We start from the raw sequence: 23,845 nt of genomic DNA on the forward strand, positions 1-23,845 counted from the left end.
ACCTATACAAAATAAATAATTTGAAAAGTTGCTCTGTAACAAACAAAACTTTAACCTAAAGTTGAAACACCCCTCCACTCCATATTATTTCTTGTTGCCCCTCTTGCAGCTAAATGGAAAAAAAACAGCAGAACCTAAAGAGCTATTTGCAAAAAAAGAAGTCAATATTGAATCCATTAGGTACAAGCGAGTCCAACTGGTTAATCCAGCATACCTCATATTTAGCTCATATTTACTCCACTATTGATCCTCTAGGACATTTTCCCCTGATTTCCATCTCTGAGAACCAGGCGCAAAAAGTGCTTTTTAAAATTCTTGAGATTTAACACAAGTCCTGCTGCCAGCAGAAAATTCACCATAAATGAAATCACGGTGTATCACATGTCTCCCATATGTTTCCATGTACAGGTATCGGACCGGTTATCCAGAATGCTCGGGACATTTCTGGATAACGGATCTCTCTGTAATTTGGATCGTCCTAGATTAAGTCTACTATAAAAATCATGTAAACAATAAATAAACCCAATAGGCTGGTTTTTCTTCCAATAAGGATTAATTATATCTTAGTTGGGATCAAGTACAAGGTAGTGTTTTATTATTACAGAGAAAAAGGAAATAATATTAAAAAATTTGGATTATTTGATTATAATGGAGTCTATAGGAGACAGCCATTCCGTAATTTGGAGCTTTCTGTATAATGGGTTTCTGGATAACAGATCCCATACCTGTATATATTTCAGTTTCCCCCTGTTTGACAGATCAGAGTAAGGAGAGAAGAGACAGGTGGAATATTGGTGTTTAGCGACCAGGCAGCTTTGTACTGAAATGTTCCCCATTGTCCCACTGTTGATGTGTAGCTGCTCTCAAGCTGAAACTAAACTTCACCAACTAAATCCTGTATGTATTATCTTGGGCATACATTGCCCCTATAGCATTGATCTTATCAAGTCACAGCAGATTAAATGCACAACTGGCAGCTCTGGGTTATTTCTCCGCGTCACTACTTTGCCGAAGCCCTGCATTTACAACATAGGAACTTTCTCATAGTTTCAATAACATCTATAGAGCTTTATAATCTTATTATATCCAGTAGTGCAGCTACATTGGTTATTACACACTTCAGCGACTCTTTCATATATTTCTCTCTCGGCTGCTGTGTAACAGCTGGGAATCCATTTGTCTTTGCCTGTTGGATCTCTGAGCCATAACCATATCAATGAGAACAAACCGACACCAATTACTCTGGGCCCATCACTTCCCAGAGAAGCAATGTCCTTAAAGGAAAACTATACCTCCCGAACAATGTAGGTCTCTATAAAAATACATTGCATAAAACAGTTAATATGTAAAATTGCCATTTTAAAAAAATAAGGGCCGTCCCCTCGGATGGTAGATTCACGGTGCACACAAACAAACCATACAGGTTAGGTCACATGAGCCAATTAACAGACAGAGTTGTGTCTTTTGCTTCCTCGCTTCTTCCTGTTACAGTTAGAGCTGTAGTATTTCTGGTCAGGTGATCTCTGAGGCAGCACACAGACCATCACAAAATGGTGGATCAAGGCAAGAGATGTAAAAGGGAAATATTTACTTAAATATATATATTCCAGTTTGATAAGATTCTTAAATATGAAATATAAACTGTCTGTTGCTTAAGTATTCATTGTGGGGGTATAGGTTTCCTTTAACATCATGAAAACAATGTTTTTGAGCAATTCATTTCAAGATAAAGATTTCATGACGATGTTACAGTTTGTTAGAATTGAGCATGATGATTGGTCCATGCAGATGGGGGAGTGTTTGGGCTCACTGGCCAATCAGGAACAAAGTATAGTTTGCAATTACTGCTGAATGTCACTTGAATCATCTACAATACTTCACGGGGTTGTTCACCTTGATGTAGAGGGTGATATTCTGAGACAATTCACAATTGGTTTTCATTTATTATTATTTGTGTTTTTTTAGATATTTAGTTTTATATTCAGCGGCTCTGCAGTTTGCCATTCCAGCAATCTGAGGGGTCCAAATTCCCCTAGCAACCATGCACTGATTTGCATAAGAAACTGGAATATGAATAGGAGAGGTGTGAATAAAAAGACGAGTAATAAAAAGTAGCAGTAACAATACATTTGTAGCCTTGCACAGCATTTATTTCTTAGATGTAGTAATCCAATTAGCCGAGGGCTCCTCCCGAGGTGAAAGGCGGCTGTTAAAGGCAGAAGCAAGGGCGGAGACCAGGGAGCCTAGTTCTGGATTTAGGGTGCCGAACGTGATAAAAATTCTATCCATATATCGTTTCTTTAAGAGGAACTTCCTTTGACAATTGGGGGGTCAGTATCCCCAAATAATTAATTGTCTATGCACCCAGTTCACTGGGCCACCTACTGGCCTCCTGATCTGCTCAAAATCATCTCACTTTCAGCTGAGCCTCTAATGTAACCTCATATGTGGGACTCCCCAAGCAAATGAGACAAGATCTGTTGGGGTGATCTATCTACCCTTGTGGTTCACTTTTATTTTACCTTTTTCTCATTTCTCTATTTTTTTTTTCTTCCTCTCCACTGATGTACAATATAGACAAGAACGGCCTGAAGCAGCTCCGGATAAAAGATTTCTGATATATGACTCTGTGCAGGCTCCGTAATATGATCAGCTCAGTCAATATAGTATATAATAGTACAGGTATGGGATCTGTTATCCAGAAAGACACCAATTACGGAAAGACCATCTCCCGTTATAATCAAATAATCCAGATTTTTAAAAATGATTCCCTTTTCTCTGTAATAATAAAACAGTCCCTTGTACTTGATCCAAACTAAGATATAATTAATAGGGATGCACCAAATCCACTATTTTGGATTCGGCCGAACCCCCGAATCCTTCACGAAAGATTTGGCCGGATACCGAACCCTAATTTGCATATGCTAATTAGGGGTGGGAATGGGAAAACATTTACTTCCTTGTTTTGTGACAAAGTCACGGGATGCAAATTAGGATTCAGGTTCGGCTGGGCAGAAGGATTCTGCCGAATCCTGCTGAAAAAGGATTTGATTCTTTCCAGCTTTTAAATGGGGGGTGTCATTCAACCCTTTTAAAAAACAAATACTCTGTAAGGCTACAAAGTTAATACTTTTTATTACTCATCTTTCTATTCAGGCCTCTCCTATTCATATTCCAGTCTCTTATTCAAAACGATACATGGTTGCTAGGGTAATTTGGGCCCTAGCAACTGAAATAGCAAACTGGAGAGCTGCTGCATAAAAAGCTAAATAACTCAAAAAGCACAAATAATAAAAAATTAAAACAAATTGCAAATTGTGTCAGAATATCACTCTCTACATCATACTAAAAGTTAACTCAAAGGTGAACAACCCCTTTAAGCAAGTTATACACACGTAGCAAGATCAGCACATTTGGACATACACTAAGGGGCAGATTTATCAAAGGTCGAAGTAAAAATTAGAATTTTAAAAAATTCTAATTTCATATTTTTGTGTACTATGGAATAGTCCAAATTCAATTCAAATTTGAAAGTAATTCTAAAACCTGGTGAATTGCTGTTTTAGCCTATGGGGGACCTCCTAGAACCTATTTTGGAGTCAACTGAAAAACTTCAAGTCGAATTTGATCCAATGTGCTGTTACTTCGATTCGACCTATTCGATCAAAAACGGACCTATTCGGCCAACAAAAAATAAATAAATTTCGATAGGTCTTTTGTTTTTTTAAAGTTTTTATTTATGCTTTTTTTTTTTTAATGTTAACAAGAAGAAGAAGTTTCAGCTTGCCAGTGGAGATTGGTCTTTTTTAATTCGAATTTCGAAGTTATGGGAGTTCAAAAAAAACCTCCCATTACTTAGAAATTAGAACCCTTAATAAATCTGCCCCTGCCGCTTTTATCGGCCCGTGTATGGACAAACTTTATACAATAAATCAGAGCGGCTTTCAAGAGGATTACGTTTTAGGACTACATTTTCTGCTTTCTCAGTTTTGTTCTCAGTAGTTCCCAAAATGTGGGGGCAATGGAACATGCACTGGGGCCACAGAAGCACCCCTATAATAAAGAAGTGTACTAATTGCATTAGCAACGAAACACTCACACAGTCAATCACTAAATCACCAGTACAATAAAATCCCCAATAGAAGGAGATTTGCATGTGTCTCTTTAAATACATGTGCTCCCATATTAGAAAAGCTGTATAGCAGCGGCACAGTGAGTAATACTAGCACACATCAAATACACAGCTATACATATGAATTGCAGTGGTTCTTCCATTAGTGAACTCACTTGTCACAGAAATGTTAATTTCCCCAGTCCTTGGAATGACCTCCACATCATGAGGGACCTGGGATATTCCAGAGGAACGTAATGATTCCAAGCTCAGGGATCCTTCCTCTGTAGGGTCACTGGGTGCAGATCTCCGATTAGCTGGTTGGCTCCTGGTCAGTCGCTCCATATCAAAGGCTACATTATCACTACACGGTACGTTTGCCTAAGGACAACACAAAAAACGGGTTCATTTCAGTTTATTTCATCATAGTAACAATAAATAAAGGGCTTGTTCACCTTTGACTTAACTTTTAGTATGATGTAGAGAGTGATATTCTGAGACAATTTGCATTTGGTTTTTATTATTTATGGTTTTTGCGTTATTTAGCTTTTTATTCAGCAGCGCTCCAGTTTGCAATTTCTGCAATGTGGTTGTCAGGGTCCGATTACCCTAGTAACCACACAATGATTTGAATATGAATAAGAGAGGCCTGAATAGAAAGAGGAATAATAGCAAGTAGCAATAAGAATAACATTGTAGCATTTGTTTGTTTGTTTTTTGAACATAGGGTCAGTGGCCCCCAATTGAAACTGGAACGAGTCAGAAGAAAAAGGCAAATAATTAAACTGAAAAAATAACGAAAATCATTGAAAAATAGCAAAGTTGCTTAGAATTAGCCATTCTATAACATACTAAACGCTAAAGGAGAACTAAACCTATAGGGCTAAAAATGCCATTATTTATATACTGAACTTATTGCACCAGCCTAAAGTTTCAGCTTGTCAATAGCAGCAATGATCCAGGACTTCAAACTTGTCACAGGGGGTCACCATTTTGGAAAGTGTCTGTGACATTCACATGCTCAGTGGGCTCTGAGAAGCTGTTGAGAAGCTAAGCTTAGGGGTCGTCACTAATTATCAAGCAGAAAATGAGGTTGGTTTTGTAATATAAGCTGATGCTACAGGGCTGATTATTAAATTCTGATGCTAATTGCACTGGTTTCTGTGCTGCCATGTAGTAATTATCTCTATTATTAATTACTAATAAGCCTTATATTGTGACATTTCTAATCTATGTGTACTGTATATTGTGAGTGGGTCCCTAAGCTCAGTAAGTGACAGCAGCACAGAGCATGTGCAGTGAATCAGCAGAAAAGAAGATGGGGAGCTACTGGGGCATCTTTGGAGACACAGATCTTTACTGCTAAAGGGCTATGGTTGCCTCGGGCTGGTACAGAAGCACAAAACATAATGTACAACATTTCTAGCTACTTCTTTAGTAAGCTTTCTTGTCCTTTAAAGGTGAACCACCCCTTTAAGACAAAGAGAATACTATAAGCATCAGTGTATGTGGATTATGTATAAATGGCTTATTTTCACCCTCAGTGCTCTGTGTTTTCTAGAAGAGTAATTGTCCAACAACCACCATTTCACTCAGCATTAAAGGAGACAAATGGCATAACTGAAGTCCCCCATATCTTGTAGGCAATATTGAATTGTATATGGTGCTGGTTTCGCTTTATTGGCCCCATATTGGAGCTTCCCATAGATATGCTACAGTCCCTGTCTGCGTCCTAATAGTCCCTACCAGAAGCACAGTAAGAGAGGAATAGCCAATCACAGCCCTGAAGTCGCACAGGCTTCAGTTCCCTATCAGGCCAGCCTAACTGTTTATTGGTTCCTGTCCTACAGTGCAGTGTGCTGAGCAGAGCCTGGGAAAGGAGGCAGCAGGGAGTTCAACAGATGAGTGGGACTTGTAGGTCAACCCAAAACACTACTTTTTAAAGCACATTCCTGCTATATTTCAAAGAGTATAATACACTGGCACATTCATTTTCACAAATATGTCTCCTATAATGTTCCATAAGTGCACCAGCTACTATTTATATATGTACCCGTGTTGCACAGCCAAGGTAGAATTGTTATTAAGTATTTATAGTGTCAACATATTCAAATGCGTAATGTACATCAAACATATAGATCACATACAGACATAAATAACTTATATAAAAAGGCCCCGGCCAACAGTATACATTCTAAATATTTCATTACTGTATTGCTGAGTTGCTCCAATCTGGGAGACAAAATAAAAACACTGCCTCTTTTACTAATATTGGGCAAGATTGCAAAGTGTGCCACCACCCGATTGGCCACAGGACAGGTCACTGTCCCTTCCAGAAACTATTAACCTGACTGTTACTATAGGCACCATCTCTACCTACTATATCTGCTATCCCACAGCCACATTCCCTTCCCAAAGACTATTATCCAACTGCTACTATAGGCACCGTCTCTACCAACTATACCTGCTATCCCACAGTCACAGTCCCTTCCCAGAGACTATTATCCCATTGTTACTATAGGCACCATCTCTCCCTACTATACCTGCTATCCCACAGTCACACTCCCTTCCCAGAGACTATTATCCCACTGTTACTGAAGGTTCCCACTCACCCTACTATACCTTCTATGCTAAATTATACCTGCTATTATCCTGTTACTATAGGCACCATCTCTCCCTACTATACCTGCTATCCCACAGTCACATTCCCTTCCCAGAGACTATTATCCCACTGTTACTATAGGCACCATCTCTCCCTACTATACCTGCTATCCCACAGTCACACTCCCTTCCCAGAGACTATTATCCCACTGTTACTGAAGGTTCCCACTCACCCTACTATACCTTCTATGCTAAATTATACCTGCTATTATCCTGTTACTATAGGCACCATCTCTCCCTACTATACCTGCTATCCCACAGTCACATTCCCTTCCCAGAGACTATTATCCCACTGTTACTATAGGCACCATCTCTCCCTACTATACCTGCTATCCCACAGTCACACTCCCTTCCCAGATACTATTATCCACTGTTACTATAGGCACCATCTCTCCCTATTATACCTGCTATCCCACAGTCACAGTCCCTTCCCAGAGACTATTATCCCACTGTTACTATAGGCACCATCTCTCCCTACTATACCTGCTATCCCACAGTCACAGTCCCTTCCCAGAGACTATTATCCCACTGTTACTATAGGCACCATCTCTCCCTACTATACCTGCTATCCCACAGTCACAGTCCCTTCCCAGAGACTATTATCCCACTGTTACTATAGGCACCATCTCTCCCTACTATACCTGCTATCCCACAGCCACACTCCCTTCCCAGAGACTATTATCCACTGTTACTATAGGCACCATCTCTCCCTATTATACCTGCTATCCCACAGTCACAGTCCCTTCCCAGAGACTATTATCCCACTGTTACTATAGGCACCATCTCTCCCTACTATACCTGCTATCCCACAGTCACAGTCCCTTCCCAGAGACTATTATCCCACTGTTACTATAGGCACCATCTCCCCCTACTATACCTGCTATCCCACAGCCACAGTCCCTTCCCAGAGTCTATTATCCCAGTGCTACTATAGGCACCATCTCTCCCTACTATACCTGCTATCCCACAGTCACAGTCCCTTCCCAGAGACTATTATCCCACTGTTACTATAGGCACCATCTCTCCCTACTATACCTGCTATCCTACAGTCACAGTCCCTTCCCAGAGACTATTATCCCACTGTTACTATAGGCACCATCTCTCCCTACTATACCTGCTATCCTACAGTCACAGTCCCTTCCCAGAGACTATTATCCCACTGTTACTATAGGCACCATCTCTCCCTACTATACCTGCTATCCTACAGTCACAGTCCCTTCCCAGAGACTATTATCCCACTGTTACTGAAGGTCCCCACTCACCCTACTATACCTTCTATGCTAAATTATACCTGCTAGGGTAATATCAAAACTTGAACCGTATAACCCACCACTGTTATATATAATGTGTGTATATATAATTAGACATGGGTAGGGATATATTTAGCAAGGCAGAAATCATTATTCCTGGATGGTATGAGCTATGCTCTGGATAACAGATTGCCTAAGGGCACAGACTGAAAAAAAGTGACATTCCCAAGGTCACATAGAGAAATGACAAAATCTATAGCAGAAATTCATGGCTTTCCGCTTTGTTCCGATATCTACTATACCTGCTATCCCACAGTCACACTCCCTTCCCAGAGACTATTATCCCACTGTTACTGAAGGTTCCCACTCACCCTACTATACCTTCTATGCTAAATTATACCTGCTATTATCCTGTTACTATAGGCACCATCTCTCCCTACTATACCTGCTATCCCACAGTCACATTCCCTTCCCAGAGACTATTATCCCACTGTTACTATAGGCACCATCTCTCCCTACTATACCTGCTATCCCACAGTCACACTCCCTTCCCAGAGACTATTATCCACTGTTACTATAGGCACCATCTCTCCCTATTATACCTGCTATCCCACAGTCACAGTCCCTTCCCAGAGACTATTATCCCACTGTTACTATAGGCACCATCTCTCCCTACTATACCTGCTATCCCACAGTCACAGTCCCTTCCCAGAGACTATTATCCCACTGTTACTATAGGCACCATCTCTCCCTATTATACCTGCTATCCCACAGTCACAGTCCCTTCCCAGAGACTATTATCCCACTGTTACTATAGGCACCATCTCTCCCTACTATACCTGCTATCCCACAGTCACAGTCCCTTCCCAGAGACTATTATCCCACTGTTACTATAGGCACCATCTCCCCCTACTATACCTGCTATCCCACAGCCACAGTCCCTTCCCAGAGTCTATTATCCCAGTGCTACTATAGGCACCATCTCTCCCTACTATACCTGCTATCCCACAGTCACAGTCCCTTCCCAGAGACTATTATCCCACTGTTACTATAGGCACCATCTCTCCCTACTATACCTGCTATCCTACAGTCACAGTCCCTTCCCAGAGACTATTATCCCACTGTTACTATAGGCACCATCTCTCCCTACTATACCTGCTATCCTACAGTCACAGTCCCTGCTATTATACCTGCTATCCCACTGTTACTGAAGGTTCCCACTCACCCTACTATACCTTCTATGCTAAATTATACCTGCTATTATCCTGTTACTATAGGCACCATCTCTCCCTACTATACCTGCTATCCCACAGTCACATTCCCTTCCCTGTTACTGAAGGTCCCCACTCACCCTACTATACCTTCTATGCTAAATTATACCTGCTAGGGTAATATCACAACTTGAACCGTATAACCCACCACTGTTATATATAATGTGTGTATATATAATTAGACATGGGTAGGGATATATTTAGCAAGGCAGAAATCATTATTCCTGGATGGTATGAGCTATGCTCTGGATAACAGATTGCCTAAGGGCACAGACTGAAAAAAAGTGACATTCCCAAGGTCACATAGAGAAATGACAGAATCTATAGCAGAAATTCATGGCTTTCCGCTTTGTTCCGATATCAGATACAATCTGAGGGCAAGACATAAACAGAGCTGGTGGCTCAGACAGATAATGCACAAGTGTCGGTTGTCATTACCAAGGCACTATAATTAAAGAGCATTTTTGTACCCAAACAATTATTTATAATCTTGAATTTAACTATGCTGGGCTATGAATAAAATGTATGATTAAGATTAGAATATGCTTCTGTGCAAATATACATTGCAATACATGTTCTGTCCTATTAAATAACCAACAAATAATGTATTGAGAAATGGAAGAGCTCTAGGTCTAGTAACCCTTAGCAACCATGCCAGATACTTGCTTGCAAACAGCAGGCCAGTAAATACCATCTACTGAAGGGATTCTAGATGTGGAGCAAAATGTGCACTTGTTATAAAATTCCCATTACAGAGGATCCAGATTACACCTTCCTATCACCCTAGAACATATAAATGCAGACCCTAGTATTTTAGAGGTTTGGTTTAAATGATTTAAACATTAAATAAACCCAAATAGGATTGATTAATGATATTGTAGTTGGACTCAAGTACAGGGTACTGCTTCATTATTACAGAGGCGAGACCGTTGGCCTCTGGCGACTCCTGGTACATAATCACCCCCTGCTAAAAAAACCATACACCAGTTCCATCTTGCTTTACTTATTATTATTATATATTCAGCTCAATGTACTGTAGGTTTCCAGAGTCATTTTTTGCAAAGCTATTTTTCTTGCACTGCTACTTCTTTTAAAATACCAAGTGTGTAATATGTAAGAGAGGGCTGTTGATGAATGTCTTATTTGTTAATGTGAATTCTATCCGCTTACAAAAGAACCAATAAATGTTACAATAGGCACTTTGCTCTGAAAGGATCTTGTATCTCAAGTGTTTCTCTAGCTGAAGCGTGGCATATATTAGGAGCCTTCTGGGCATAAGGACATCCCTGGAATCTTTGCTCTCTCTACACTAGAAGGATTGTCCTGCCTATTACTGGCGGCCCCAACGTATCAAGGGGCTCCCTCTGCAATAAACAGACTGCTAGCGCTAAACTGCCATTTCTACTCAACATACCAACTTCACCCAACACCAACATATCCTCTTGTTTTCTGCCTAATTACTCACAATGAGCTGCCCCAAGTGCCTCTTCATGATTACTAATTGGCATTTTGCTTACAATTACCTACATACAGACCAGTGAAACATTTATTTATGTTACAAAGAAACTGGAATGTGTTTGGTTACCTACAGGGCAGAGGAAGAACCAACTAACAACTGTTTTTCTGTGTTAAGATGTTTCCCCGTCACTAAATAGCACTTGGAGAAATGGTTATAAGTGAGAAAAGGCAACCCCCAGCCTCTGTTCTTGGTGTTAAATCAAAGACACTAATAAAGTATGTCATAATAAAACATATACAGGTATGGGATCCGCTATCCGGAAACCCGTTATCCAGAAAGTTCTGAATTATAGAAAGGCTGTCTCCCATAGACCCATAGACAAATAATCCAAATTTTTTAAAATGATTTCCTTTTTCTCTGTAAGAATAGAACAGTAGCTTTTACTTGATCCAAACTAAGATATAATTAATCCTTATTGGAAGCAAAACCAGCCTATTGGGTTTATTTAATGTTTACATGATTTTCTAGTAGACTTAAGGGTATGAAGATCCAAATTATGGAAAGAGACATTATCCAGAAAGCCCCAGGTCCCGAGCGTTTTGGATAATAGATCCCATACCTGTACTTTACTTACACCTTCTCCTGGTTCTGCAGAGTCTCATTGTGGTAATAATAATAAATTCATTTAGGTTCAATCTGGGAGACTTTTCAACAAAAAAACATGAAAAGCCTTGTTCAGTCCCTGTAGAAAGAATTACAGGTATGGGACCGGTTATCCAGAATGCTCGGGACATGGTGTTTTCCGGATCCTTCTGTTATTTGGATCTTCATACCTTAAGTCTACTAGAAAATCATGTAAATATTAAATAAACCCAAACCTAAATAAACCCAAATGCTTGCACCATCACACAATCAGAAGTTAGAATTTACCGGTCACCTGTTTAAAAGCAAAGATCCTATTGGTTGCTATGGGTCACTGCTCCTGGGCAAACATAGTGCCTTTTATTGCATATGGGGCAAGTGTTTTATGTCTCCCGAGCTACTAATAACCATGGATAGCAAAAAATGTGAACACTCTCCATCTCCATCTTCCATAGCCCTTAATGTAAGTCAAGTGGAAGCATATTTGTTGTGTTGAGCGTGTAGTGGTTGCCTCCGACTTCTCATTCAGTCCAATTATATCTTGACGTGTGCGACTCCATCCGACTTGTCGCGTGCTTTTGGCGCCAGGCGTCGATCCAATTAAAAACGATCGTGGATTTCTACCCTTAGAGGTTTGTGAGATTTTTTTTTTATACCACGAATGAACTCACAACTTATTCTAATTTATGAAAAAACTCATGAGTGAATTTGGGGTGCAAAACTTTAAATTGATCAAGTTTTACATGAAAGAGAATTCAAATTCAAAAAATTTATTGAGTTTTCAAGCGAAACCCATCGGAAAAACGTGACCATGATGAAGGCTATTAACATCTTCAAATGGTTCAAGGGACCTCTGCCATTGACTTCTACATGACCTCGACAGGTTTTAGCAGGAGTATTTTCTGATTCAAGCTATTTCAAGCTTCGTGGTATAAAAAAAACTTTTAAAAATTGTTTGGGTTTTTTTTTTAACCAGAAAATTCGAGTTTTGACTGAAAAATACCCTTGAAAACTAAATTTTTAGGTAAAAATCAACTCGACCTTTAATAAATAACCCCTTTAATCTGCATAATAAAAAAGAAATGCGCAAAACACAAGTCCTATGGATTCAGTTGATGGTAAAAACAGAAATGAATACTGATAATTCTTTCTGCAACATTACTTACAGCAATTCCTAAGGCCTTCAGAATATTGAGTTTGCACATGGGGCAGGTGCAGTGTTCGCTAAGCCAGGGATCCACACATACTTTGTGAAAAACGTGCCTAGAAAACAAAAAAAAGATACAGAAATCACTATTAGAAATGAACCATCAAAAGGCAACTAGCAGGGTCAGGACCTTCCCACCACCCCATTATTTTCTTCTGTGCCCCTCAAAAATTACAGGACACCTGTGACCCACTCTTGAGGGCAACACTATAGAGGAGGAAGACCTGGGCCCCTTATGAGTCCACTTCCACTAGAGTTTTGTCAACAAGCTACTGCACCTCTTCTTGTGCCAAATTCATTGTTGCAGGGGATGATCTACCTAGTGAGGACCAAACATGGAGTAGCTTCATTTCCCTCTGTAGCTGAAGAAAATATTTAAAATAAAACATTTAAAAACAATAGTCAAAAAGCATTGTCAGCACAAGTCTTGTGCCCATTTAATTGCTTCCAAGTTGGGAGATCTATAAGCAGCTTTCAGAAATGACTGATACAGGTATGGCATCTGTTATCCAGAAAGCTCTGAATTAGGGGAAGCCTGACCCCCATAGACTCCATATTATCTAAATAACTCGTCGAATTTTTTAAAAAATATTTCCTTTTCTCTGTAATAATAAAACAGTAGCTTGCACTTGATCCAAACTAAGATATGATTAATCCTTATTGGAAGCAAAACCAGCCTATTGGGTTTATTTAATGTTTAAATGCATTTCTAGTAGACTTAAGGTATGAAGATCCAAATTACGGAAAGATCCATTATCTGGAAAACCCCAGGTCCTAAACATTCTGGATAACAGGTCCCATACCTGTACAACGAAATCTATCCAGGACCACTCAAATGCCAGTACTGTTAATATGACAGTATTTCTGTATTGCTGTGATGAACATTTTCTTTTCAAGGACACATAATTAACATTGCCTTTGCTCCAGCTTGTTATCTTTTTCTTTAAACTTTAACATGCCTGCCAATAAATCCAGGCTTGGGTCATGGGAAAAAGATTGCACTGCAGTAGAAGTATGATCTATACAACCACTACCCCTTAGTATGAAAGAGATAAAGTTTAGAATCCTTTGAGCCCACCTAAAAGATGAGAATTAGGAGAGGATTTGCGTAGTACTGTACAGTTGCAAATATCCATTGCATTTTGGGGCTTAATTTGTGGACATTCACTCATTCATTTATTACTACAAGGAGAGATGAAGTTATTTGGGGAATGCCAAACATGTTGCCCCCCCCTTCCTTCCCAGTTAATCACGTTTTCCTTATCCTTTAATGTTCATATTCAATATTGCAAACAACGATATGGAAATCAAAGCAAGTGAAGGGTCACAAAAGAATTTTTAAAGACAGGCTGTACAAGTAAAATCTATTTAGCATTAAGGTAGAATATACATTCATTATATAGAGAAAAATCAACCCTCAGTTGTAAAAAGATTATTTATATGTCATCCTTGAAATTCCATGAGCAAAAGGTGACTTGTAGTATGTTATAGAGAGGGATCTTTCTTAATACACACGTTACAGTGACTCACAGTATATCACTAAGCACTGATGACATCACAACAACAGTTTTATATAGTGAATAAAGTACCCCCTATAGTAAAATATAAGGATATAAGTCACGAGGAGTTCCATGACCATAATAAAGAATGTAGCCAAAGGCAGAGTGATTTTATACAGGTCGTGAAACTTTGAGGTAACTTATAATATCCTCATATTTTCCAAATGGGGGTTACGTTATTTATTATCATACATGAGTCATGTGACTACAGGATATTCACACCTCTTGTGTATTATATAGTGAATAAAGTACCCCCTCTTGTAAATTATAAGGATATTCTAAATTACCGAGGAGTTTCACGACCATATAAAAGCACAAGGCTGAGTGTTTTTATACAGATCATGGAACTCCGCAGTAACTTCTAATATCCTCATATTTTATTATATAATACACAAATTTTAGTGAGTCATGAGTCAAAAATGACATCACTACTCACCGTTTATAACTGATGACATCAGAACTCACCGTTTATAAGGATATAATTTATAAGATATTCATGGCTTTTGTGTATTATGAGGATATCATTTACTGGATAAATATTATTCTTTTTCACTATTGCAGGTATAGCTCATCCATCCATTTGCTCAAAGGAGATATATTAAAGTCAAGAGCACTTCCCAGGCTGAACAAAAGGTTAAATCGCTTCTGTGGATGTGGGTTTAAGGTTTGCTTGATCCATGTATACATCTTTCTGACATCTGTTAATATGATTGCATTGTCCGCATGTGAATGGTGTGCCGGCACTGAAACCAGAATGCTGTTTATTAATACAGCTATGGGATCTCTTATCCGGAAACCCATTATTAAGAAAGCTCCAAATTATGGGAAGGATGTCTCCCATAGACTCCTTTTTCTCTGTAATAATAAAACAATACCTTGTATTTGATCCAAACGAATTCAGCTAATCCTTACTGGAAGCAGAGCCAGCCTATTGGCTTTATTTCAAGTTTAAATAGTTTTCTAGTAGACTTAAGGTAAGAAGCTCAAAATTACAGAAAGATCAGTTATCCAGAAAACCCCAGGACCTGAGCATTCTGGATAACAGGTCCCATACCTGTACTATTATTATTATTAAGCAAAAAGGATAGAGGTCAAACACACTTGCGTAGCTCACAATTACCTGATGTAACAGTTCAATTATTCAGCGACCGATGAAAAAATACAGATGCAGCATTTATCAGCGACATCTGCATTGGGAGAGCCATAGTCTTGGTGCTTTCCCATCCACAGATGATTTAATAGACATAAAATCATTACTGAGCAGATTCCTTGCTGCCAGAAGTGTGACTTAGACTTCTCTACACACAGGCCGTCTCCATATGGCGGCACAGATTGTGTTTTCTCAGCAGCAATGGAATCTAATTTTCGAGCCAGACACAAATTCCCGATTGGACCTAGCAAAGCAAACAGGTTCTGCCACACAAAGGGTTAACCTTTTGAAGTCCCGAGTTGTGGCCCTACCTGCCCAGCATATCACACCTCCCCATTGGCCAGAAATGTCAATCCCTAGCCCATCCAACTGTTTGGATATAAAAGCATAAGTCTCTTGGGAAGACTGGAATTGTGTGTGCAAGAGCAGGACTGAAAACACGGTTATCCAGAATGCTTAGGACCTGGGGTTTTCCAGATAATGATCTTTAAGTAAATTCAATCTTCATACCTTATATCTACTGTTAAATAACCCCAATAGGCTGATTTTGCCTCCAATAAGGATTAATTATATCTTAGTTGGGATCAAGTACAAGCTACTGTTTTATTATTACAGAGAAAAAGGAAATCATTTTTAAAAATCTGGATTAATTTGGATAAAATGGAGTCAATGGGAGACAGCCTTTCTGTAATTCTGAGCTTTCTGGATAACCGATCGCATACCTGTACTTACATAAATTTAGCCCATTAATGTATAATTCAGACTCACTTCATATTGTCTCAATACAAAACAATGCACTGCATAATTTTCTGAACAATGCCAAAGCATCAGGAACTTGTTGAAAGGAACAATCTGACAAGTACCCAGAAATACTACAAACCACATCTTATAGGGTTAAAAAACAAATAAAACAAAGTAATAATTTGGATGAACTAAGATATAAGCGGCAATGTGACTCTCCCAGCCAAAGAGCTTGGAATGAAAGCAGAGACCATTAGGAATGCAAAATCAACTTTTTTTTTTTTTGAGCTTAAAATCTACTTTTTAACTTTATTTTTATTAAAGTTTTCTAAAATGATTCGCATAGATGTATATTGTCATGTATACAATGGCCTATAACATTAATAGAACAAAATAAAACAGACAAAACAAAAAATCCCTGAATTACAGGAAGGCCATTTCCGACAGAGTCTGTTTTAAGCAAATAATTCTTATTATGAGACATGATTGTGGTAAAAGGAAATCATTTCTAATAATTATTATTGGACATTTCTGTAATTTGGATAACCATACCCTAAATAAACAGGATTGTTATGACATGATGCCATCACAATCCTACTGGGTTTATTTAGGGCATGGAGATCCAATTAACACAAAGATCTCTAGTCCAGAAAGCCCCAAGCATTCTAGACAATAGATGCTATACCTGTATAATAGGTATACTTTATAATAAAAATATCTTTGCCAGAGAACACCTTCATGACTTATTCTGTCTGTCTGTTGCTATGGTGTTAACATATGGGAGACAATGGCAGCCACACACAGGCCTGCTGAGTACAAATGACATTTCAGTGAATAAGCAAAGTAACAATGCAGTGCAAGGATAGGGATTGGCCCGTGCTTCTCAAATATAAGACAACCTGAACTGAATTTTCTTGTGAATGGTTGGGATAATTAAAGTGCATTCAGCACCAGCACTGATGTTAAATAAAATGACGTAGATGTGACAGTGAAGAAGTGACAGACAAATACTCACAAGAGCAATCCCTTGGCACATGTGTACTAGTAGAACAATGCAACTCCCTGCTGTTCAATACTTCTCCTAATTTAACTCACACACCAACTGGAATATGGATTTGCCATTTGCTCCAGATCAGCTGGGATAAATCTGTCCTTTTCCCTTTTGGCCCTGACCAACCCCCACACCGACCCCAAATACCCCGCTGCTATGGGTACAGCAGTTTAAATACTTAGGGATCAAGATTTAGGTAAATATGTTTCCCTTCCCCTTGATCCTATTCTCTACTTGAGTGGAAACTACCACTCTTGTGGGGTCACATTATTAAAATGATTTTCTTGCCCAAACTTTTCAGAACGCCCCCATTTATATCCCCAAAGCCTTCTTTAAAAAGCTCAGTAACCTTGTAATCCCTTTTTATATGGAACCACAAGGCCCCTAGGGTACCATGGCCCAAATTTTGTGCCCCCTTCAGAGAGGGTGGAATAGCCCTCATGTCTCTTCACTGGTGTTTCACACAGGACCCATATAAGCCCAATACACAAGTTCAGGCCCCAATACTATCCTCCAGTGAAAGTCTCTCTAACTTTCCCTACAGACATTTGCGGGACACGCACCCTTACCCACTACACTCACTACTCCCTATAAGTCATGGACAACCTCTTTAAAATGACTAGGCCATCATCCTCCATTGCTGCCCCTCACCTTCCACTTTGGGGTAATTCCTATCTAACTCACTTTAGGCACTTCATAGACTTTATCTTTTGGATTCCCCACAAAACCAAATACCTGGGAGACTTAATGGCAGTGTCTGCCTTCATGACGTACATTCAACTACAACAAAACAGCCACCTGCCAACCCTCCCCTTCTATAAATTCCTCCAATTGTATCATGCCTTTCATGCGCAATTCTCTACATTGTCATCCCAACTGGTTTCACTTACAAGAGAAGAAACTCTGTGTGCCTCTTCTCCTGCTAAATTGGTATCTAGACTTGTTACTACCTGGGCCCAAACCATTCCTCTCAACTGACACAAAATGATTGGGAGGAAACAACTGATCATGCATACAAGTGCTTAGTCTCCACTAGAGACAAAGTTAGTGCAATACAAAACCTACCACCATCTCTATATAACCCGTGGGACCCTTTCCTGATGATAAATGTCTCAGATGAGGGAAATTGGGTGATGACTTTTCTCACTTGATGTGGACATGTCCCCACAATCACTCCTTGTGGACCCAGATAACGGATTTCCTGGCAAAAAACATTGAATTATCACCCATCACTTGTCTCTTTGGGGTCCTAGATGCTGGGATACCATGAGAGTTTGCGGAGCTGCACTATCATATATTCTTATTTTATGCAAAAAAAACCCGTTTACCACCTACTGAATGGTCACATCTCCCCCTCCATTAAAGTCTGGCTCCAGATGGTAAACACTGTGGTTCCCCTCTACAAACTTACATATGAGAATAGAGGATCAGTATTAAGTGGGCTGGTGTGGGCTGTTTGGGCTGAAATGCCAGGGCCTATTTTAATTCTCAGTCCAGACCTGCCCAGAGGTGCTCCAACCACTGGACTCCAGAAACTACCCACTCTATATTCCTGACTAATCCACCATTTTCAAGCAAAAGAGTGTCCCCCCCGACTTTTACACGTTGAAAGGGTATTTTGAAATGATGGATGTGAACTAGAAGCCCATGTAGCAACTTACTCCTTCTACCAATGTAAGTGCTTTTTGACAATACTACTGACCTGACAACCATAGTTCTGTTATTTTACGCTGTTCTCAAAAATAAAAAGTGTACGTTAAAAAAAATGTTGGTCTTGTATGGTTTGTATTTTAGTTTGCTATTTCTTTTTCAAAGACTCTGTATATGAAGTGCCAATAAATAAAAAAAACACAGTGCAAGAACACACACACAATATTTGATACATTTTAAAAATGGAGGTGCTTGCATCACAAATGAAAGTTGCTGAAAGTTCTAGGAATGGTACGTACCTCTTGTTAGGCAATGTTGGGAGTTGTATTTCAGAACTAGTGTAAAAGCCTACGTTTTATTAAAGGAAACTTTGGACATGTGGAATAATCCAATGAACAGCATGTATGAGGGAAACTGGCACAACAGGTCTCTTGCAAGCGGCATTAACCCTGCGTGTTTATTTAGTGCAAGTGATGTAACGTTTCATCAGACACACTAGGAAGTGAGGCAGTTTATAAAGAGTAACATAGTGACACCATACAATTAGCATATCTAATTATTTAGGAAAAACTAGATCCCAAGGTCAATAAAAAAACATTTAATGATCATATTGTAGGTTGGAACACTCAATGGCCATGATGCCACAACCTTAGGGAAACCGAATATAAACAAAGGTAAAAAAAATGTCAAATTTATTGTCCATAGTGCAGGCTGAAACGCCATGAGGCCAAAAAACCATAATAAAGTTTCTAGCAATATGAAATGTCCAAGAAAATCCAATGTCCTTGGTGCCCCCTGGTAAAGCTTATAGCAATATGAAACAAAGTGACCAACATAATATCAATAACAACACATTGTTACAACACAATTGAACAACATTGCTACATATCAGTTTTGATTTAGAGAAATACTGTTTTACCCTATCAGTGAATCTGTGTCTATGTAAACTGCACTGCCTCACTTCCTAGTGTGTCTGATGAAGGGGCTTGCCCTGAAACGTTACATCACTTGCACTAAATAAACACGCAGGGTTAATTCTGCATGCAAGAGACCTGCTGTGCCAGTTTCCTCCATGCATGCTGTTTATTGGAGGGTGCCGGTCCCTCTAGAGCAGGGATCCCCAACCTTTTGAACCCGTGAGCAACATTCAGAAGTAAAAGGAGTTGGGGAGCAACACTAGCATGAGGGTTGGGGGTGCCAAATAAGTGGTGTGATTGGCCATTTAGTAGCCCCTATGTGGATTGTCACCCTACATTGAGGTTCTGTTTGGCAATACATCTGGTTTTTATACAACCAAAACTTGCCTCCAAGCTAGGAACTCAAAAATTAGTACCTGCTTTGAGGCCACTGGGAGCAACATCCAAGGGGCTGGAGAGCAACATGTTGCTCACGAGCTACTGGTTGGGGACCACTGCTCTAGAGACATATGAAAAGGTCAGTGTGTGCCAGTGAGTAAATCCTGCAAATCCAATGAACACACAGTGGCGGCTTTGTCTTTATTTTTCCCCCCTAGAACAGTATAGTGGTACTGCCCAAACCCCACAAGTCAGCACGGTATCAAATTGTACCTGGTTAGCAAGAAATATACACATTATTTAATTACATTTATCAACACCAGGACTCGGTATAGGTTAGACCCAAATCTAAGGGCGAGTGTGTTGCAGGTAAGGTCATGGTGTATGAATGAAATACTTACTTGCACGGCAGCACTCTAACAATATCGTTCTGCTTGTAGCTCTCTATGCAGACAGCACAGTGATCGAAGTCTGGCTCCGTTTCCTAAACAAAAACATGCAGTGAGTGTATGTTCTCCGCCACATTTACCATAGGGTCCATTGTATACAAACGTTTCAATCATGAATCATTCAATGGGGACCACTGGAGCACTCACAACCAAATCAAAAGACATTACTGCTATGTGTTACTTTGTATGACAATTCTAAACAGACTACATTGAGATTGGTTGCTAGGGTTTACTTTAGGTGGGAATTGAACATGTATATTGATTCTGAGAACCAAATAATTGCTAAGACAAACTGCCCAAACTGCCTCCTGCCGGCTAGAATGTAAATCGCCGGGGTGGGATGCCACTCGGAACGCTTCATTTTCCAAAGTTGCCTCACGAGGAAGCTTCGGGCAACATCGGAAAATGAAGCGCTCCGCCATCTCGCCGGCAATGTACATTCTAGGCATTTTTGGGAGATTAGTCGCCCCAAAGAAGAGAAGAAGTGTCGCTGGGCGACTAATCTCCCCGAATCTGAGTGTATGCCCTTACAGAGCATTTATTTTTAGGTGGGGTCATTATCCCCCTCCCCATTTGAAAGCTGGAAAGAGTCAGAAAAAGAAGGCAAATAATTAAAAAACTGTAAAAAAAAAAAAAAAAAGAATAAAAAAAAAAATAAAATAAATGAAGATCAGGTGAAAAGTTGCATAAAATTGGCCATTCTATGAACCACTCCTTTCAAAGAAAGCAAGTAAACCCATACCATAATAAAGACAAAATTAAAGTTGACATTTAAAGTTGCATAGAATTCCTTCTTTTTTTAAAAAATAAACCTAAGAATGTTCCAGTAAATGTCCCTTCACATGACTGCTTAATAAAAAGAAGAATCCCAGTTCCAGACCAGACACAAATAGCTCATTGATTGATTGCCTCATATTTAGAAGATAGCATGTAAATCCCAGCCCATTCCAAGGCAAAGATTTAGTGAGAGGGCACGTAGACTGAGTCAAAATAGTGCAGCAGCAAAGCCAAGTGACTTTATTCTCCAGCAATGAGATGTTACACATGATGCTCAGGTTCAGCTTAGGATGTCATCCAAGGCGTTCTTCATTCTAACTATTCTTTTTTTTCCCCCTCTTCAGCTGTCCTGGTTGTCATTTACATCTATGAGACTTGTTATTATACAGATGACTCGGGACCAAAGGCTTTTTTGTACAACCAGTAAGTGCATAACAATACACAAAACACTCTGCTCTAGCTTATTGCAAGAGACCCAGCGAGCACTGGACTGGGGTGAACTGTGAGTATATTTCTTCCCTTTTCATTTCATTGCCCTAAATATTGGACATTCAATACATTAAGTCATAGTATGTTATAGAATGGCCAATTCTAAGCAGCTTTCCAAATAGTCTTTAAGTATTTGCTGAAATTGCAAACTGGAGAGCTGCTGAATAAAAAACTAAATAACTCAAAAACTACAAATAATAAAAAATGAAAACCAATTGCAAATTGTCTCAGAATATTACTCTACATTATACTAAAAGGTGAACAATCCCTTTAATGAACAGATCCCGGGAAGGAGAGACAGGCATTAGCAGCCAATATCATACCCCATAAATAAGTAGAAACAGAAGTAACAGGCAGGCTGACTCCTATTCAGAGAGAATGTGGCTGGAGGATCACAAAGGTAGGTTGCCACTGTTAGACCAGCAATGGATTACTTCTCAAACCCATGGAGAAAAAATTGAATGGAATATCTTTTGCCCTAGACTAGAGAGGTTAACTAAGAAAATTAAGAATAAACGGTAAGGGCAACTGGACTGTTGTAAGGATGACATAACGCAGAATTAAGAATTTTTCTAGATGGGCCAGGTGCTTTTTTTTTTTTTTTTTAATTCATTCCTATGTTCAGATTATTTTTATAAAGAAAGCTAAGCAGTAACATTGGGACAAAGGAGTCCATACTGCAGCTGCAGGTTGGAATGCTGTGAGATTCAATCTGTAGAAAGTCAAGTGGTTTTTTTGTTTATGCACCTGTGCACTTATTCACGGGTGTCTCCTCTTTGTTTCACTTCTCCTGTCTTTCCTTTCAGCATATTATCCTTTCCCTGTGCTGTAGGTCAAGGCCAATGCTCCTGCACCCTCACTTCTTACTGAAGAGCGCCCCTGAATGGATATATTAATGTGGGACCAAGTACCCGGAATAAGAAATCATTTATACACTGAAACAGTTCATGGCAGTGCAAATACTGCGATTTAGGCCACACAAGCAGTTTGAAAAACAGAAAGAAGGGTGAAGGTTAGGAAAGGAGGGCGAAAGCTTCAGAAACAGAGTTGAATATTTACTAACTAGCAACATATTATTTAATATAACAAGCTTCTCTCTCACTAACTGTAACACACTGTTAAGCAAAGCACAGGGGTTATGTACTGTACAAACACTTTTCGTTAATATTCACAGATCTGCATAATATCCTGTACTTTCCACGCAGAAACAGATGGCAAGTTTCCCAATTCATTGTACATACCTTTCACCTGCAAAAAAACTGAGGCAATTCTGAACTTTCTAGTAGCTAGTGCATATGCTCAGATAAAAAAAAATTCCTTCATTTCTTTTAGTCTTAAAAGGAACATATTTAAAGGGGTTGTTCACCTTTGAGTTAGCTTTTAATATGATGTAGAGAGTGATATTCTGAGACAATTTGCATTAGGTTTTATTATTTATGGTTTTTGCGTTATTTAGCTTTTTTATTCAGCAGCTCACCAGTTTGCAATTTCAGCAATATGGTTGCTGGGGTCCAAATGACCCTAGCAACCATGCATTGATTTGAATACGACTGGAATATGAATAGGAGAGGCCTGAATAGAAAGATGAGTGATAAAAAGTAGCAATAACAAATCATTTGTAGCCTTACAGATATTTGAAAGCTGGAAAGAATCGGATAAAGAAGGCAAATAATTAAAAAAAAAAAAAAGAAGACGACAAATTGAAAAGTTGCTTAGAATTGGCCATTCTAGAACATACTAAAAATTAAGAAGCACCCCTTTAATTAGACCCTTCAATTCTGTGCCCTGCATATGCATTTTGTAGGAGTAAGAATGTACCAACTGTATCTGGCCAAGGGTTGCCACCCAGCTGGTATTTTAATCTGGAGAATAAAGATTATACTTGATGCCAATACTATTAGTAGAGAAGAAAGATGCTTAATAGGAAGGCTGGATCTTTTTGGTTAATTGTAGTTCAAACTTTAAACAATGAGTAGAGCAAACCCCTACGGTTGGGCCGTGTTTGGGTCTTTCCTCCAGGAAACATCTAGAAGAGGGATGACCAAAGGCTAACATATGGGTACCCCGGGCTTTTACTGGAGGT

At 39.3% G+C, this 23,845-nt stretch overlaps 1 protein-coding gene and 1 long non-coding RNA gene across 3 annotated transcripts in view; one reads left to right on the forward strand and one right to left on the reverse strand.

The window, feature by feature from the left end:
• Window positions 1–14,842, forward strand: part of LOC121401427 — a 109,640-nt gene extending 94,798 nt beyond the window's left edge. The window contains exon 4 of the long non-coding RNA XR_005966230.1: window positions 14,722–14,842. This is a non-coding gene — a long non-coding RNA (uncharacterized LOC121401427). The remainder of the gene's footprint in view (window positions 1–14,721) is intronic.
• rnf130.L (ring finger protein 130 L homeolog) overlaps window positions 1–23,845 on the reverse strand; it is a 142,854-nt gene that overhangs the window by 30,280 nt on the left and 88,729 nt on the right. For both annotated transcript variants that reach the window (XM_018252002.2, XM_018252001.2), the window contains exons 5-7: window positions 20,449–20,531; window positions 12,561–12,657; window positions 4,288–4,492 (exon numbers count right to left, since the gene is read on the reverse strand). In XM_018252002.2, coding sequence (XP_018107491.1) covers window positions 4,288–4,492; window positions 12,561–12,657; window positions 20,449–20,531 — 385 coding nt within the window. The remainder of the gene's footprint in view (window positions 1–4,287; window positions 4,493–12,560; window positions 12,658–20,448; window positions 20,532–23,845) is intronic.

The sequence above is a fragment of the Xenopus laevis genome, chromosome 3L, assembly GCF_017654675.1.
Source record: "Xenopus laevis strain J_2021 chromosome 3L, Xenopus_laevis_v10.1, whole genome shotgun sequence".
NCBI lineage: Eukaryota > Metazoa > Chordata > Amphibia > Anura > Pipidae > Xenopus > Xenopus laevis.